The sequence below is a fragment of the Peromyscus californicus genome, unplaced genomic scaffold, assembly GCF_007827085.1.
Source record: "Peromyscus californicus insignis strain IS unplaced genomic scaffold, ASM782708v3 Scaffold_4__1_contigs__length_199733344, whole genome shotgun sequence".
Taxonomy (NCBI): domain Eukaryota; kingdom Metazoa; phylum Chordata; class Mammalia; order Rodentia; family Cricetidae; genus Peromyscus; species Peromyscus californicus.
In genome coordinates, this window is record NW_026294562.1 from 11675035 (window position 1) to 11694684 (window position 19650).

General features: G+C 38.6%; 1 protein-coding gene across 6 annotated transcripts in view; it reads left to right on the top strand.

The window, feature by feature from the left end:
• Positions 1 to 19650, top strand: part of Sorcs1 (sortilin related VPS10 domain containing receptor 1) — a 555377-nt gene that overhangs the window by 330026 nt on the left and 205701 nt on the right. For all 6 annotated transcript variants that reach the window (XM_052714730.1, XM_052714729.1, XM_052714725.1 and 3 more), the window contains exon 4: positions 13805 to 13963. In XM_052714730.1, coding sequence (XP_052570690.1) covers positions 13805 to 13963 — 159 coding nt within the window. The remainder of the gene's footprint in view (positions 1 to 13804; positions 13964 to 19650) is intronic.

Sequence of the window (19650 nt, forward strand, 5' to 3'; positions counted from 1 at the left end):
TGTACAGGAGAATTTCTAGTCTTTTAATTGTTTCAAGCTTGAAATAGGACTTGGGGTCTCCTGTGTGTATATGGGAATAATAGATACTGAGCATTACTTTATGAACTTCTTCCCGAAGGAATAATTGAAAATAGAAACTGCATAAACAGCTGTACAAGTAAATAAGCAAAAATGCCTATAATTTTATCTGGAGAAAGCATATGATTGGCAACCTATCTATCTTAGCTAAGGTTTCTATTGCTGTGAAGAAACATGACCATGCCAACTCTTATGAAGGAAAACATTAAAATAGAGCTGACTTACAGTTCAGAGGTTTAGTCCATTATCATCATGGTAGGAAGCATGGTGGCACACAGGCAGGAATGGTGCTGGAGAGGTAGTTGAAAGTTCTACATCTGGATCCACAGGCAGCAGGAAGAGAGAGTGAGCCACTGGGCCTGGCTTAAGCTTCTGAAGCCTCAAAGTCCACTCCCTGTGACACACTTCCTCCAATAAGGCCACACTTATTCTAACAAGGCCATACCTCCTAATAGTGCCACTCCTTCTAGGCCCATGTTGACCATTTTCATTCAAACCACCACACTGTCAGATGGCTGTGTTTCAGAGATGATAACCATATGACCAAAACATGAAAAGGAGGAGAGAAGGAAGATAAAGCTTCTCTACCATGAATGAAGCCAATATATACTCATATAAAGTGCACAGTTTCCTGAGTCACCTAGAAGCTTTATTTCAAAAGAGATGAAACCCCAGGATATGTGTTTTAAAGTTCTGGATAAAAATGTATACATTTGTAATTTCTTTCCTTCCTATAAATAATGAGAGGGTATATCTCAAAAGAGGTTATAAAATCCATACTCTTTTAAATATTAATTCTACTTCCATAACTTGAAGAAATAAAAATTAATGTGCAAAAATATTAATCTATACTGAGTCATAATATTATATGAGTGACCATCAGAAAATGAGTGATTGATTAATTATATACTGGCATGTATATGAAATTAAATTATATGTAGATGTTTAAAATAATGTGAGAGAATATGTAATAACCTGGAAAATGTTTGCAGTGTTATTTTATATATGTATAAGAAAAAAATAAGGAAACAAGGAAACCAAACATTAAAAATATTAATGATCATTTTTTTCTGCTTAGTGATATTATAGTGAATTTTGTTTTTTCTGAGTATGTTTTGGAAGTGTTTTTGCTTTTACTTCTGGGATGCTAACTCTTGTTCTCTCTTGAACACACTAAGTTAAAATAAGGTGACTAAATAAAAATGACAAAACTTTAAAATTTTGGTATAGACATTCATACTTAATGAGCACTAGATGCTGAAGGTGTTCCTCAAGGAAGATTCATTTTGTTTAGCATAATATTTTGTATGATTTTTGTAGCAGGAATCTTAGAGAGTCTTATTAATAAAACAAACCCAGAGCCAAGTATTGGGGTGAAGCTGGAAGATCAGAGAGACAGAACAAGCCACAGCTAACCTCACTTGGCCAACTTCTTAGCTGGTCTTGTTTCCTCAGACTGGAAGCCTCTGTGTCCTCATATCTGAATGGGTCTCAGCTGAACTGTGCTGCTAGAAGCCTGAAAGCTTAACCAGCCAAATGTTTCTACTTTCTGGTCCTCACGCCTTATATACCTTTCTGCTTTCTACCACCACTCCCTGGGATTAAAGGCTCGCTTCTTGGGATTAAAGGCATGTGTCACCATGCCTGGCCGTTTCCAATGTGGCCTTGAACTCACAGAGATACAGAGGAATTTCTACCTCTGGAGTGCTAGGATTAAAGGTGTGAGTGCCACCATTTTCTAGCCTTTGTATCTAGTGGCTGTTCTGTCTCTGACCCCAGATAAGTTTATTAGGGTGCACAATATTTTGGGGAACACAATACCACCACAGATTTTTCCTAACACTGTAAATTAGCATTCAAAGAGATGTTTCTTTGAAAATGAATAAAAATAATCTTTTATTAAATTATCTCATCAGATTAAGTATTTAGGTGGAAGGCCAAAGAGTTTTCTTTGAAGTTTATAGTTGCCTAGTGTATTGTGGAAAGATTGGGGCTAGGGAAAGAATATTTGAACAGAAATAGAGAAAATTATTTCATGGTCATATAAGCACATCAGTAGTCCCAGGAAGCATTATCATGCAATAGTAGAAGGAATTATTTAAAATGTATTCTCACAATCTTGAGTTTTGAGGAAAGGTGAACACTTAAGAAAGACCATAGATTTATACATTTTTCCTTAAGGAAACATGGTTACTATTTCTTAAACATTTACTCAATTTTTCTGAAAAGTTAACTTTGGGAAGCAATTTTATAAGGCTAACATATAAGGAATGTTTTGTTGTTGTTTGTTTGTTTATTTTCACAGAGCCTCTAGCTCAGGCTGGCCTCCACTTCTCTATATAGTTGAGTAATATCTTTGACTTGTGATCACTCTACCTCCAGTTGCTAAGTGCTGGGATTACAGGCTCAAACTACCATATCAGGTTCATGAGGTGCTGGGATCAAACTCAGTGCTCTGTATATAGTAGGTAAGCACTCTACAAACAGAGCTACATGAAAGCCCAGTAAACCTTCCTATTATCAGCATAAACAGATAATTTTTTCTCTGAACCATAAATATCAGCATAGTAGTATATTAGTTACTTTTGTGTCAATGAGACTAAATACCTTACAAAAACAATTTAAAGGAAGAAAGGTTTATTTTAGGTTACAGTTTGGAAGGGGAAGTCATGGTGAATTTTGTAGCATGAATCTTAGAGAGTCTTATTAATAAAATCAAACCTGAGCCAGGTATTGGGGTGAACTGGAAGATCAGAGAACCAGAACAAGCCACAGCTACCTCACTGGATCCTCAGCTGGTCTTGTTTCCTCAGACTGGAGGCCTCTGAGTCCTCATCCAGAATGGGTCTCAGCTGAGCTGCTGCTCGAAAGCCTGAAGCTTAACCAGCTAAAAGCTTAACCAGCCAAATGCTTAACCAGCCAAATGTTTCTAGTTTCTGGTCCTCACGCCTTATATACCTTTCTGCTTTTTACTACCACTCCCTGGGATTAAAGGCTCGCTTTCTGGGATTAAAGGCGTGTGTCACCATGCCTGGCTGTTTCCAATGTGGCCTTGAACTCACAGAGATCCCAGATGAATTTCTGCCTCTGGAATGCTAGGATTAAAGGCATGAGTGCCACCATTTTCTAGCCTTTGTATCTAGTGGCTGTTCTGTCTCTGACCCCAGATAAGTTTATTAGGGTGCACAATATTTTGGGGAACACAATACCACCACAGAATTTCATCAGCAGCTGGAGGGTATACCAGAAAGCAGAGGGCCTGGGACCGTGAGAGGGACCCACTTTCTTAGAGGTTCCATAACCTCCCCAAACAGTACATGCTAGCTGGGGACCAAGTGTTCAAACACACAAGCCAAACCCTACATCAATGATAGTATTTATGATTGCGTGAAAGAGATGTCTTAGTTTCATTTCCTGTATCTGTGGTAAAAATACACTAACAAGAAACTAACTTAATGGTGAAAGAGTTTGTTTTGGCTCATGGTTCTGAATACCAATTCATCCTAGCAATAAAGCCCCAGTGGCAGGAATTTAGAGAGCTGGTCAGATGGCATCTGTACTTAGCAACAGAGAGCATGGATGCTAGTATTCAGCTCACTTTCTCCACTCTTACACAGTTCAAAATTCCTTGCCTAAGGAATGGTGCTGCCCACAGTAAGCAGGTCTTTCCACCACAATTAAGGTAAATCAAGTTAATCCTTCATTGAGAAGCATACAGCCAAACCTAATCTATAATATTCTTCATTGAGACTTCCTTCCCTAGTGATTCTACACCATGTCAAGTTGATAATAAAAGTGAACTATCACAAGAATAAGCCAGAAATTCCCAGAACAATATATGACATACCTTGTTTGTAATCTGTTGAAGCAAGTCAAACTGTGAGCTGTCCTTTATACACTCACAGCAGCTCCTAAATAAAGATCAAATAACTTTTCAGAAGGTCATATCTTTATAGACTTATTCTTTCCATCATGACAGTGAACCTTGTCCTGAAAACACTTTTGTACAAGTATAAAACAGATTGGGACTCTTAGAATTTAATTGCACTGCCAATACCTTCATGAAGAATCATTCAGGTTCTTAAGAACCTTGACCACCAAATAACTCTGACTATCTGTATGAAGAAATCATGTCAGAAGTAGAGTATCACCATGGCTGATGGTATGTAGGTCTGAAATTTTACTACCCAGCTGGACTCCTCCTAGATTCTTGAACCATAGAACTGAACTGTGAGGTAAACTAAATGCTTGCTTTTAAACCACTAGGCTGAATTACTACATTACAGAACAATGCATTTATACAACAGATATTCCCCCCTTTTAAAATATTCTACACCATTTGTGCTGCTTCTAAAAGATGAAATTAACCCAAGACACAGATATATTTTGGTAATGCAATCACAGAACATAACTTCTTCAGATAAGTTTTACATCGTTATGGGCTGCTTCTCTAAAGAAAAGAAGAAAGGAGAATGGAAAAATCAGCAGAAAATGTGTGATTATGCTCAGCAACATGGCCATTAAGCACATTCCCTCATTATTTCCTCTCAACAACAACTTGAGATGATCAAATGCCTATCATTAAATAATTGAAGGATGAAGAAAAATTTCATATGAACTAGACCTCCTCCTTAGCAGGAGGCTCTTCTTCCTGGATGATCTGCCATTGCCATATCATCCAAGGAGCCCTACTGAGGAGCAGCAGAAGGGATTCTCACTCCACTAATTCGGGGATCCTCTCTGAGAGAAACCCCTGGTGGTCTCTATAATCTTTTCAGGAAAGCTTTAATAGTCAAATACATTAGCAAGGCCTCATGCAGCTGAAGCCTCGTTAATCTTCTCCAATACACCCTGGTATGTCTGCCACTTTACCACAGTGCATTAATATAAGTAAAACTAAAACACACTTATCAGGACATTGATGCAACCAGAGCAAGGGATGAAGAATGTGGGTACATTCGAGTGACTCATTTTCAGAACTGATTTATTAGTGTGGGTTTTTCTTTCAGTTTCTTGACTTTCAACTTGACATTTACTCAAACTAAAATCAAGCACACACCTTGAGAGTTTACCAAAAATGGTGTTGTCCTCACCTAACTTAGTGTTAAAGTATACCGATAGCTTTCCTTTCTTGCTCTCCCTTCCTTCACCTGCCTTTATCATTTCTAGAGGAATAAGGAGATTTCTCATCATTAAGTCAACATCAATCCTAGTAAAGCTTCCTATGAGTGAAGAAGACAGATGCTTGTTTCTTCCATCACCATTGTTCACTCTGAGCACAGCTAACATTTTTAAATGATGCAGCCTGTTGTCATGTATAGATCTTTGGGGATTTAAAGGAGAGGTTACTCTGAGGTTTGTAATGACCATGGAAGTGTGTTCTGATTACATCTGGGGAAAAAAGGCAATCAGTAATCCTGGAAATTTTAAGGTAGCTCAGATATTCCCAAGGTATTTAATTGGTTTCTTTACTGACAGTAATAAAAATATCCCCTTAACTTGTACATTTTCATTTAAAATACTATGCTTAGATTTCGTAAACTAGATAATACAATCTTAACTATGAATTGATAGTACATATTACCTGGTGTTTGTTGTAGAATAATAGCCATGTCTCCAGCAAAATGAGACTATATTTTTCATATGTAAATTACACACAGGATACATCTATTAGGAAACCAATTACACCACAATGATTCATACCAGCTTTAGCATCTGCTTCTTAAGAGCTAGACTGAGGGAATGTATTTCTTTTGTTACCTAAGCTGTTATTTGACCAAAGCTTTTTATGTCTGTTTCTGTTTCTTTCTTACCCATTTTCATGAAAAAACATAAAATCATTCATGAGAAGAAAAATACTTAAAAGACAAGAAGGAAAGAGACCAGGGCCTTTGTGGGAATTCTGACATGAGTGAAGAGTGGGTCTTTAGCTTTATGTTGAAGATCCCATTTCCTTTCTTTGGGGATATCTTGTTTTGGATGCAATACCATGTAATAGTTAACACCTTGTTATTGAATGTTCTGTGACCTTGTACCACTTTCTTGTCCCCTCTGTGTCCCACTAGGCAATATTATTTCCCCTTATCCTTCCTTTCCTTTCTTCTTCCTCCTTCCTGCTCTCTTTTCTAGGAATCTCTTTTTCTTTCTTTCTTCCTTCCTTCCTTCCTTCCTTCCTTCCTTCCTTTCTTTCTTTTATCAGAACATGCACTTGTAAATGTTTGATTCATTATGAGATGGCCCTGTGAATGCTCACACAAATAAGAGCAGTGTATGCCTTAGGCTGCATTACTGCTGACTATTTGTGTGACATTGAGTGAGACACTTCATTGCTCTAAGCCTCATCTCCTTACCTGTCAAATGGACATAATAAGATCTATTACAGGTAGTATTTGTTTTGGTACAATTGACTGGAATACTTGTTTTCTGTTTTAGCATGGTACCCCATGCAAAGTACATACATGCTTAGTAAATACCAACTTGCTTATTGTCACTGCCCTCATAGAGGCAATAGAGGCCCCAAAATATTCAATGAGCTATACCTTCAGAGCACCAGAGGGACACTTGACAGAAAAATTATAAATCTAGGTCTCTGGACTCAAGTCTTACGACATTAACTGTTACTGGAGTATACTGACAGAATTCCCAATTTTTCAGAGTATCGATATCCTTTCCTAAAATCTTCCTCTTTTTCTCCCTCAGTAAGTAGGGCATACATCCATGATGATTTGTGACAGAAATCATCTTAGTCCTGGATCTTCTTGAAGACAAGCCCCTGGTGCATGCATGCTCAGCCCTGCTCATTACCCTACCGATATATGTGCATGCATCCCCTTAATAGAGGGCCAACATAGTCCCTAGCAGTGGGAGCAGAGCCTCATGGTGACTTGCTCTTCTAGAATCAGGATTCTTTAAGAGTCGCCAGGGAGAGGATTGTGTGCAGTTATCTCACAGGACCTAAACTAGGGTGTCCTATATAATTCTCTCCCTTGAATTGTCTTCCCAAGAGTGTAACCCATTTCTGGTGAACTTACATATGTCTTGTGTATGCTGGAAGGTTTCACTAATGAGCTTTTATAGAAGGAATTCTCATTATTGTTACATGTAGAGATAATGGGAAGGGTCTTCTGATAAACAATGAAGACATATAAAGAGGACTAAACATGTATGCTGCTTGAAATTATTTTTCCTAAAAATTTCAAATTTTACTAAAAAGGAGAAAAGAAGTGATAAAAGAAACTCACAGAACAAACTTCAGCGTATAATGCCAAAGTTTTCCAGAAGTTTCTCAGGTCACAAGTAGATGGACTATTGAAAAAATGTTGTCTTCATCTCTTAGCATTGAATCTCACTGTTTTGTGTTAACAAAGAAAGATGGTGCATTATGCAAGCTTCACTGGGCTGAGAGAATAAAATGTAGGGCAAGTGGTTGTATTGCCGCTGTTTTACCAGAGACTCTCTTCTATCAAAGCATATGTGGTTGAAATTTTCTTCCTTTAATCACCTACCTCCCCTTCTTTCACTATTATTTCAGCTTCAGTGACTTTTCTTTCCTTGACCATTCTGGGATCTGGTGTAACATTCACTAATGCTGTCCTACAAAGGGCTGTCAACTGATAAACACTTACTTCCCTCACCCTCAGCTATGGAGGAGGATGGTATTTATCCCACACTGGGAATAGGCAGTTTTCCCACCCACATTGGTCAGCAAATTACTTCCTTGCTCTGATTACATTTTGCTTAATTTGTTTTTAATTTCCAGGCCAGAGGCTTGCAAGTGGCCTCTTGTTTCATGTGTAAAGTATTTGTGCTTGAACAAAACAGAGTGTCCATTGGCTGTCTTTACCACTTTGTCATTTTCAGGGTCATTATGAAATTCATTTGTTATGCACCTGTGATGTGGCCATTTGTAGCTGAGCTAAGTCTTGGGAGAAGCAAGACTGATATTACCCAGAAGCAACTGTATTACCACTGCTTGAGTCTAGCCTGTAAATGGCAAACAACTGACAGAAAAACAAACAAGTCATGCATATCACATAAACTGAACACTGTTTACATTAAGATTAAACAAATGATGGAAAAATATACCCAGAAGTAGTGATATTCTCCTTATTAGCCCTGCTTTATCTAAGCAGGTAGATGGTCAAATTCCAAAGCAATATGCCTAGGGGAAGAAATGTAAAACTAAATAATAGTAGCATTTCTATGGCAACAAGGACCACAGTAGATACCTGGAAGGATCACAAAGTCGTCTTCTAAGTTTGGAAAATTGTGTCATGGAGCCATATGGTGAATCTAGAGCAAATCAAAAAGTGAAGATGCATTTAATTTTATGACAATTTTTGTATTTGTATGCATGTGCTTATGGACATGCACATGCCAGGACACACACATGGTATTCAGAGGGTATCTTTAGGAACCAGTTGTCTCCTTCCACTCAGGGTTCAATTTCATGTAGTCAGGAATAATGGCAAGCACCTTTGCCCAATGAGCAATCTTCCTGGGCCACATTCAATTTTTGACTACACTAAGCTGTCAGAAGGAATACTACCAAAAGAAGAGAGAAGTGATATATTTGAAATCTATAAATTGTATTTCATGTTCATTTGTCACCTCTAGGAAAAGCAAATAAAGTACCTTCCTTCTCCTGAAGTAGATGATGAATGATTGCTTATGGCTGGATTGCAGAAGCCTGCATTGCAGTTATTGACTTCCTATGGAAAACAATTCATCCACAGATGCAGTCAGTGCCATGTCTGCACACCCTGCAAGGCATAGGTAAATGGGTGCTAATCACCCCGAGTCCATCTGAACAGAGAGTAATTACTTCTGTTCAGAGCAATCACTTCCTCTTGTCTACCCCTCTCCTGTCCAAGCAGAACAGCAGAGACTATGAGAGGGCTGAACTCTCAAGGCTGTAGGGATCCCTGAGTTATGTTCAGTGTAAGGCCCATGCTAAATGATTCATTCATTCATTTGTAGATCAGTTTGTTCATAAAGGTATATAGACCTACTATGGAATAAGCTTTTGTCTCAGGTAGAGTCCATTCCCCAGAGAGCTACTGTTGAGCGTGAGAAATAATAAGATTCATGACTTTTGAAAAGTTCTCCTGAGAGCCTATTTATTTCATTAGTCAGGATGAAAATAAACGTACTACTCATTTGAAAACACATGAGGAGTCAGAAAAGGGTAGAGAGCCATCTTGATCTAGTTGAAAACAAGAATCAATGGACAATTTAAAGAAATGCAGCCTAAGGGAAAGATAGCTCAGTGGATAAATTGCTTGCTGCATGGGCATACAGATCTGAGTTCAGATCCCTGGCACTCACCTTAAAAGCTGGATGCAGCAATGTGTACCTGCAGTCACAGCATAGGAAAGTGAAGACTTGAGTATCTCAGGGGCTTGCAGCCCAGCCAGCCTGACCTAATTGGTCAACTCCAGGTTCAATGTAAGACAGTGCCTCAAAAAATACAGTAGAGAACAATAGATACACTTATCATTGTCCTGTGGTCTCTACACATGCGCGTGTGCACACACACACACACACACACACACACACACACACACACACACACAAACTCACACACACCCCACATAAATAAATAAATCTAGATAGATACATAATTAAACAGACAACAGATAAATGAATAGATAAGTAAAAATGAGAAATGCAATCTGGTATTTTGGAAAATTATTCATTAGTTTGAATGTAACCATTTTGAAAATAATAACTTTTGGAACACTTTCTTGAGAAGACAGAACTTATTTCGGACAAACAATACTACCTATGTCTGAAGACTGAATTATATTAATTATGTATTTTTCCATATATGTTAAACCTTTTCTCTATAGACCTTGATTACTTAATTACATATTATTTTATTTAGTGTTTGTAATTGAAAAAATAGGAAGATAAACCTCAGTTCATTTAGGCAAAACCATGGAAGAATTTAAGGCCCAAATAACAAGGTTTCCTTAATCGTCTAGCAACTCATTAAGGCTGCACTATATTCCAATCACTACACTAAGTATAGCCTAATTATTTGAAGGTTATGATTAAAGAATTAAAATATGTTGTACATGTCTTTGTGTGTCAAAATTGTGCACTAACTTGTATGTTTGCAACCCTTTACAAAATTACATGAGTTATAATTTTAAATAAAAACATGAATATAAATCAGACTTCATGATATACTATGTAGCTTTGGATCAAGAAATCAAAGGAAGAAATACATATTAAGATCTTATTAAATTGTTAGGTTGATTAAAACAAAAGTGGGTAATCAAAGATAGATCCATACTAACCTGTTTGTTTTGGGGAGATTTGGGCAGAAACTGGCCTGTGTGGTCCAGACTTGGTAGCTTTACAGGGTGATCACCTACCCTTCCGACAGTTCCAGTATGCAAATTCTCAAGTATAAGGTTTCAGATAAATACTAAATAGAGAAGATGGGGTTTTGTTCCGCTTACTTTTGGTTTTGCAGGGTCAAAAACAAAAGCCCCAATCCCTAATAGTTTTATTTACATGATAACAAATATCCATGTATAAAAATTATTTGAGGGGTTGGGGATTTAGCTCAATGGTACAGCGCTTGCCTAGCAAGTGTAAGGCCCTGGGTTCGATCCTCAGCTCTGAAAAAAATATTTGAAATATTTCAACCTCTTTCTAATGTTATAAGGGGATACAACATAATTTCATATAGCCTGGTGAATTTAGAAATACACATACATATTAAACTAGTTTTGGTAAACAGTAAATAAAATTCACTTTTATTTGTGGATATTTTGTAGTCTTAATTTAAGTTTTTTTTTAATTCCCATGTTAGGGGAAGCAAGTTGTGAAATGAGAAGACAGAGCATATTCTAGTTAACCTGGAGCTAGGAAACAAGAAAATGGGGGGAGCATCACCTGGCTTGAAACAACGATGACTGTAAAGCAGGGCCTCCTCATATTAGGAAAATAACATTTTGGCAGTAGGACAAGTGGTTGTTACATTTTATTGTTAATTGTGGTTAGGAACACAAAGCAGTGTAACCATTGGATGACATAGTTGTGTTTTGAAATATGACAGCCTTTTTTATGTCCCAATAAATATGAAATCACCTGGAAATATTTCTATGCATTTAGGAGCCATCTAGATGTCCTTGTTTATAACATGCACTAGATTTTAATGAAGCCATGTAAGTTTGTACTTAGCAAATTACCTGATGGCCCCACGTCAGTCATCAAACAGAGGAAGCTGTTTGTTTGGTGAACATGAGGTGGGCAAACTCGTAACTTCTGTCAGAATTTATGTGCTGTGGGATGTTGTTCTGTATGCTGTGAATATGTGTTGCTCTGAATGGTTGATAAATAAAATGTTGATTGGCCAATAGCCAGGCAGGAAGTATAGGCAGGATAAGCAGACAAGGAGAATTCTGGAAAGAGGAAGGCTGAGTCAGGAAATGCCAGCCAGACACAGAGAAGGCAAGATGTGAAGGCAAAACTGAGAAAAGGTACCAAGCCATGTGACTAAACATAAATAAGAATTATGGGTTAATTTAAGAATAAGAGCTAGTCAGTAATAAGTCTGAGCTAATGGCTAAGCAGTTATAATGAATATAAGCCTCTGTGTGTTTACTTGTGGAACACAAGTGGGAGAGATTTGTCCTGACCACCAGCTGGCCGGGACACAGGAAAATCTCCAACTACATTTATGGACAGTGGCAGTGTTTCATGCTATGTGAGAGACATCAGGCTCCAGTTTTACATATATTTCCCACCCTTCTCTCTTGTCTGGAGTGCAGCTGACAACCACAGCATTCCTCTCAAACCTTTGTCTTCTCCAAGAAGAAGAATGACAAAGAACCTTGTTCATCCTGAATAATGGAAACAGAATCCAGCAGGGTGTCTGTTATGCACTCCTTATGCTTGTGTGGTGGCTTTATATCACTTGCAAAGGTGACATGAACTTTTATAAAGTTTCAAAATGAGTGCCTTCAAATTGATAGGGAGTTTGCATTTACCTAGTATTCTGCCCCTTTATATCATAATTCAATATATCTCCCTCTTTCTTTGTCTCTCTTCCTTCACCCATCCTTTCCCATCTTCTTTTTTCTTTCCCTCCTTCCACCCTCCCTTCCTCCCTCCCCTATTGCTAAATCTAGGCTGCAGTGATCTTTCATCACATACCCATACATTGAGCACATCTTTCATACTGAACCAGACTCAGAGAGTTCCAATTAATAAATTGACAGGGAAGAAGTCAATGGGTAGCATTAAGGCAGGCTGTCTGAAATGTTAGGTGCACACTGTGATGGAGCCAAGGAGACCTATAGAGAGTTAGGAATGAGGTACTTCATCACATATTCCTGGAGGCAGAAAATGAGAGAAAACAAGCAGTTCTCAAGGCAGTTCATTCATCTTGCATCCATTGCGGTTATTCAGAACACTCTGGCCAAGGGTAGGCATCTGAACGAGAGTGCAAAACAAGCACCTGAAGCTATGAGTTTACACGATTTATAGCCCATGGGTGAAAGATGGAGAAGTACAATCCAGCTATGCTTTCTATGGAGCTTACATTCATATCTTAGCAAACTGTTCAGAACGTATTTCTAACTCTATATGACTGCTTTTAAAACCTTCCTTCCTTCCTTCCTTTCTTCTTTTCTCCCTCCTTCCTTCCTCCTTCCCTTCCCTTATTCCCTTCCTCACGCCCTCCTTTGCTTCCATTCATCCATTCATTTGGCAGATACTTGTTGAGTGTATAATACATGCTGAACTTATTCTAGCTGCTAGGCGTACCCCCGTGAGCAAAAGATGTGCACTGACTTTTGTACAGCTTACATTATAGTAAAATGTACATAGAAAGAAGCAAAGTAAATGATACAGTAGACTAGAAAGTGAAAATGAGAGTGGAGTTAAATAATCTATGCATTAATACTGTTCAGAAAATTTTCAAGGGCCCAGACTTTGAGTCAAGACTTATATAATCAAGCTAAAGGTAGAATGACAGGGTACTGTTGATGTGAAATAGGAGTAGAAGGCAAGAAAGAAAAGAATTGGGCCCATGTTCATATGTTGTCTTTTCCTACACAGAAAACAACCGGACTGGTACTTTTGTTTTCCTTAGATGGAGTGTGAGCGAGTTACGTCATGAGGGAGGGCTAGGATTAAGGGGAAAGGAGGAAAGTCTGAGGTTAAGAACATCACTTTATAGCTGAGGAGATGGCTCAGCAGGAAAAGGTGCTTAATGCCAAGCCTGATAATCTGAATGCAACGCTAAGACCCACATGGTGGAACAACAGAACCAAAACCCACAAGTTGTCCTCCAACCTCCACCTGTGTGCTGTAGCACATGCATGAGTGCATGTAAGTAAGTAAGTAAGTAAGTAAATAAATAAATAAATAAATAAATAAATAAATAAATAAATACAATTTTTTATTAGAAAAGAAAAGAAAAATAACTGAAAAAAGAGGAAACGGTTTCTTTTAAACGGTCTTATACATGGGAAGGGAGTATGATCTTCTGATTTTATCTCCTTTTTCTGACCAGTTCCTCTGTGTTCTTCACATAATACAAGTGGTTTTATGGCGTTGTCTGAAGTAGGAGATTCAGCTCTGCAGAGCTCAGGTCCTTGTCTGCCTGAGCACTCTGCCTGCTCTTGTGTGCTTCTTGTGTCCACGTGGTAGTTTGGTCCCATGCATTGTAAATTTGTAAGCCTCGCTTTCTGTTGCTTTACTGCAGATTATGTTACTCACAGACCCGGAGATTGAGAGCAGCTTATTGATCAGCTCAGATGAAGGGGCAACCTACCAAAAGTACCGGCTCAACTTTTACATCCAGAGTTTGCTTTTCCATCCAAAGCAAGAAGACTGGATCCTGGCATACAGTCAAGACCAAAAGGTGAGCACACTTACCTTGCTTCACACAGTGGTTCACAGCTACCAGGGGAAAGACCACTGGTTACCCATCTGTGACTATCACCTCAGTGATCATTTCCTTTTCTTTTTTCTTGTTTTCTGTTCTATGCAGTAGCCTGAACTCAGTGCCACTGAGAACATCTCAGGTTGCTTGTTGTAACTATGCAAATATATGAGAAAGCATACAAAAGAATGTTGAGCTACCAAGTGAGATAGTATAGAGAGACAGTATGTAGCTTGGATGCCATCTTGGTCACCTTCCACCAAATCAGTGAACTAATGCACTTAAGATTTGACAGTACGTGTTTTACTTCATAGAACTGAAGGTTCTAGTTCATGGGTGAATGATCTTCACTTTGGGCCTCTAGAGAGTCAGCACATCACAGTGGGAGCATAGGCCAAATTCTGCTACTCCTTATCAACTAAGGCAAAAATGTAGGACTCAGGCTGGTCCAGAATACCACAGATCCTTCAAGAACTATGTAACCTAAGGGTACCATGGTGAACCCCACATGCTAAAGTTCCATAGCACCAAGAAAGAAAACTTTTAGTACAACTTACTCAACTTTCAGCATCTGCACTGTAATAAATGCTGAAGGATTTGGGATGCACCAGTTTTCATGGTATTTGAGGCTATTTTGGGAGTGTAGATACATGATAATTTTCTTACTTCAAGACCTATTGCTTTGCCCAGACCCTCAAAAAGAAGCTACTTCCCTAAGGTTTAAAAATACCAGGGGATGACTTTTTAAAGGTGAGAAAGATGTTCAGAGGTCAGTATTATCTTAAGGCTTTTCTCTTACAGATTTTCTTCACTTGGTGACAACATTGAAGAAGTCCACTTCTTCTAAAGCGTTAGATTAAGTTGCACTGCACATGTGTTCAGCTGCATGTATATGCCCCATAAATGTTATACTAATCTTAAGTGTTCTCTACTATCTATATTATGTAGATACTATATAAAACTACATGGGTTTTGCCTTTAAGTAACTTTCACAGCAACACAGAGTGCAAGGCTAGAAAAATGGCAAGTAAAAATGTAATTGAAAAAAATGAAAATTCATGTAGGCAAACATAAGAGAAATTTGAGCCATTAAAATTCAAGGGAAAACAGGTGAGACACTGGCATGCCTTTTATGCAATCCATCATTCCACAGAGTCATCTGAAAGTCTTCTTGAGAGGAATCATAACTTACATATTACTTGTGTTTGTAGATATGTTGGGTTTCCATTAATTGGAGGAGATACTAAATGTGCTGACTAGATTTATTGTCAACTTGAAACAAGCTAGAGTCACCTAGGAAGAAGGAACCCCAGTTAAGGGTTTGTCCAGATTATATTTGCCTGTGTCTGTGTCTGTGAGAGAGCATCTCGATTGTTAATTGATGTGGGAAAGCCAGTTCTAGCCTGGACAGTGTCATCCCTGAGCAGGGTGAGCCTGAGCTCTACAAGAAAGTTATCAAAGCATGAGCCAGTGAGTGAGCCAAAAGGTAAATCAGCAGGCATTATTCCTCCATGGTTCTTGCCTTGACTTCCTTCAAAGATAAACTGTGACCTGGAAATGTAAGCCAAATAAATCCATTCTTCCTCAAGTCTTTTTTTTTTTTTTTGTCAGAAAGAAATCTAGAACAGTGGGGTTTTCTTTGTATGGGTTAGGTCTCAATGTGTGGGGTTCTCACTGAAGGCAAAAGAAGGCTGTAACCAATTTTCCAAAGTCTCTAGTGACACAGCTATTTTGAAGTAAGCAAATTAACATCATAGAATTGGGGTTTTATTCATGCTGCCCTTACCGACAAATAAAAGCCACATTAAACCTGAAAATGGGCTTACCATTAGTAGTGGTTTTTTCCTCTTGAGCGGCCTGGCTACCCTTTCACATAATGAACAATTTTGCTCCTGGAGCTGAGCCACCATGTATTTGGTGCAATGGTGAAGATGGAGTTGCCCAGGACATGGGGTATCTGTCATTTAATCCACTTTACTGTATTTTATTCAGCTCTAGGCTAATTTCCCCCCTGCCTGCCATACCTGAGGCATAGTGAACAGTGGGTTCACTTGGATAAGTGAAAACTAAATACCTTTGTAATTGTGCTAGAGGAGATGCTCTGAAATGTAATCCTTGAGGTCCCAGTACTTCATGCTTTCTATATTCACTGTGAAAAAAGTAAATAGCCCTGGAGGAGTGAGGACACCTAGGCAGTGTAGACGGAATTCTAAACTGTCTTATTAAATAAGAAACACAGAGCCAGATACAGAGTTAAAAGCCCAAGAGATCAGAGCACTAGAGAATAGCCTTTAGCTTACCACTCACTGCCATCCTTCCCCTGAGAGAGAGAGACCTTCTTCTGTGCGACCTGTCTTTTTATTGCCTTTCTGTTCTACCTTCTCATTGGCTCTAAACCAAACCACATGATTTCCTCATCACTGCCTGTCTATACAGACCTCCAGATCTCTATGGTTGGTACTGAGATTAAAGGTTTGGGTCATCGCTTGGCTGTGTCCTTGAACACACAGAGACTCTGCCTTCCATGTGATCGGATTAAGGGTGTGTGCCATCACCGCCAGACTTCTGCTAAATGGCTTGCTTTTAGCTCTGATCACCAAGCAACTTGATTTATTAACATACAAATTAAATCACATATCAGCACAAATAAAATATCACCACAAGGCAGTGGTCCCAACTCAGCCACTTATAGTGAACAGTAGCCTTAAATGTGTTTGTATGGCTAGTTGTTTTTTGCAGGTGCACTTTCCATGGGATTGAAAATATTATTAGACTCCTCATCTCTTTAGGTTTAAATGTTGGTTTGGAGAAAATAACATCAAGCTTTAATTCTTATAGACTTAGAAGATTTATAGATATGATTTAATCTAACAATGTCTGAAAAGGCAGGGAACTCATATTTCTTGAAAACACACACATGCGTGCGCGCGCGCGCACACACACACACACACGCACAAGGAAGGGAACTCACTGTTACACATCCAAAGTGGCAGCAAAAATTATATGAACTTAATCAAAGTTCACATCATAAAGGTTTAATGACCTTTTGGCTTATAACCTTTAGAGGTTATAAGAAATTACTCCAGTAGAACAAAAAAAAAATGATAGATTTCTGTTGATAAGGAGCACACTTTTTCTTCTTAAACAGAAGAAGAAGAATCTCATAAGTCATTATATAAAGTTGGAAAAGAAATATTTACAGAGTGGAATTTTCATCAAACACAGAAAGTTGGCTAAGCTCATTATAATTCACAGAGACTTGTGGAAGCTGATCTTAATTTTCATGGTTTGATCTAATGGCAAATGTGGTTTTTGTCTTCCTAGTTTAAAAGCTTTGAAAAGTTGGACCAGGGTTGATGAATTCTGAGCCATTGATTATAGGGTTAAGCAGTAGAAATATAAGGATGAGTTGAGGTTTGTGAAGGTCTAGACCAAAGGTTTATTTTTTGAGCACAGGTTTAATAAATCCTTTGATTTCAGAGCTTGAACAATCCTGATCAACCTTTATGCTATATAATGTGAGGAATTCAAATTTGGATAATTCAACAAATGTTATCATAGGAAAAATTCAGTTGATCTCGTGTGTAGATGTTGTAGGAACAACAGAAAAAATTGCATATAATTTGGTGGGACTCTCACTTTTGATGGTGATATTTTGAAGGGAACATGTGAACAGAAATAGTCTTTCTACTTCTGTCTCCGGTTTCTCAAGAGAGAATTAAGGATAAATCCATTATGTGGTGGGAAAAGACAATCTGCTGATGTGTGTTGAGAACCTCAGTGTCTCAAGATTTACATCAAGGTTTGAGGAGCATGGTATTATCTGGAAGGGAGGTGGTCTGCCACCATCAGAGAAGCCAATGGTATTCTCCAGAGTTAAGTGAGTGATGCTGGCATCAGAGCTCTGGCAATCATTTACAAACCATGGATTTTTAAAACTTAGAAGACGCAGTTCTGGGCACCAAGAAGAGCTCAGTGTTGGCACTGGTTGGCCAGCATCTGCGAATTTTAGGAAAGAGGAACATTTGTTCTTGTGTATAAGTATTGTTCATCAGTTTTTCTCTGTGACAGCTGCTAGTGCTGCTGTTGCCAAGCTCTCAGCGAAGATCTTAGCCCCAGAGCAAGCTTTCCATCTGCTGGATGCAGTTTCATGTCAAACTCAGGCAAACATAAAGGAACTGACTCTTATAAAACACCGTGGTGAGGTGCTGGCACCCACACAACTTATCTAAGAGCAGCACCCTCGCCCCTCCCACTCCCTCACTTCCTATCTTCTTTGTACTTGGGGGCCTACTTTCTGTCTTCTAAACATACAGGGATTTTGTTTTCCTTATTTCCCTGACATTGATTGTTTTCTCTACTATAAGAAATGATACTTTTAAAACCATGAGAAGAGAATTTGGATCCATGGTCTGAAGAATGCCCCAAAGGTCTGAGATGCCTCTCTGTGCTTCATACTGTATGCACAAACACCTTGTGGAGGCTGTCTGATATGAGCATTAGAAGGCACTTGAAGACTTCTGCTGACTACCTTTCCCTCTTTCTGAGACAGGACAGTTTTACTGGCCACCAGTTCAATGGAAATTTTAAACATAAATAACTGTTATTTAGTTTTCGAGGAATTTTTATGCCCAAATGTCCTCTTCAGAATTAAGAGGATTATACTGTTTTCATAGCTTAGAATATTTCTTTTTCTTAGATGGTAAAATCTATTGAGGATATTCAGTATCTCAGTGATTGTATAGTAAATGTTTTAAAAAAATAAACTGATTGGAGAAAAAGAAAATAATAACTATGAATGGAGTTTTATAAGGATTTTCCTATATAAGTATAGAAGACCAAAAGTCTTAAGATCTGCCATTTGCCAGCTGGAACACCAAAAAAGCCAGTGCTATGATTTGATCTAAGTCTGAATTGTTGAGAATTGGGTGAGGGTGAGTGTTAGAGGAGTATCCCTGGTGTCTATCCTATTCAAAGTTAGGCGACTTGAGAACTAGGGGTGTTGATTGGTATCTTGGAACCCTAGGAGATAGGTGTTTCATCTCAAAAGGGAGCAAGAGCAAATTCATACCCCAGAGCACTCAAATGAAGAGATTTTCCCTATCCCCACTGGGGAGGGCAAATTTCTAACAGAAGATTTTAGGTTGAAAGTCTGGTCTCCAGGAGATCCCCAAAGTTAGGCTCACTCTTTGTTTCCCGATACCCTGGCTCACTCTTTGGTTCCCGATACACTGATTAAAGTGAAGAGTAACTGTGGAAAGCAGCGTAGAGCTGAGGATTTATTCAATGAGGCCAAATTGGTAAAGGAACCGAATAAATGGGTCCAGTGACCTCAGATCCATATTTGGGTACTGATATTGACTTTAGGTTGACACAGGAGAAAGGTTAGGGCAAGAGGTAAGACATATACGGAGTTGAGCATAGTCAAGGGGCAGGTTGTTTGATCACTGTCTCAGTTCTGATTCAGCAAGGTGGTCACAAAAAGCCCTTATTGCTCTTGTCACAAGGGATCAGTGTGACTCTCAGGATGTCACTTCTGATCTGTGTTGTAGCTTCATCATAATGGATGATAACTATCCTCACTGAGAGGAAGCTGTCTGTCCCTTCATGTTATGCTGTTTCTGGAATCCAAAGTGACTGCAGGTTTAGGGTGGTGACTTACTTGC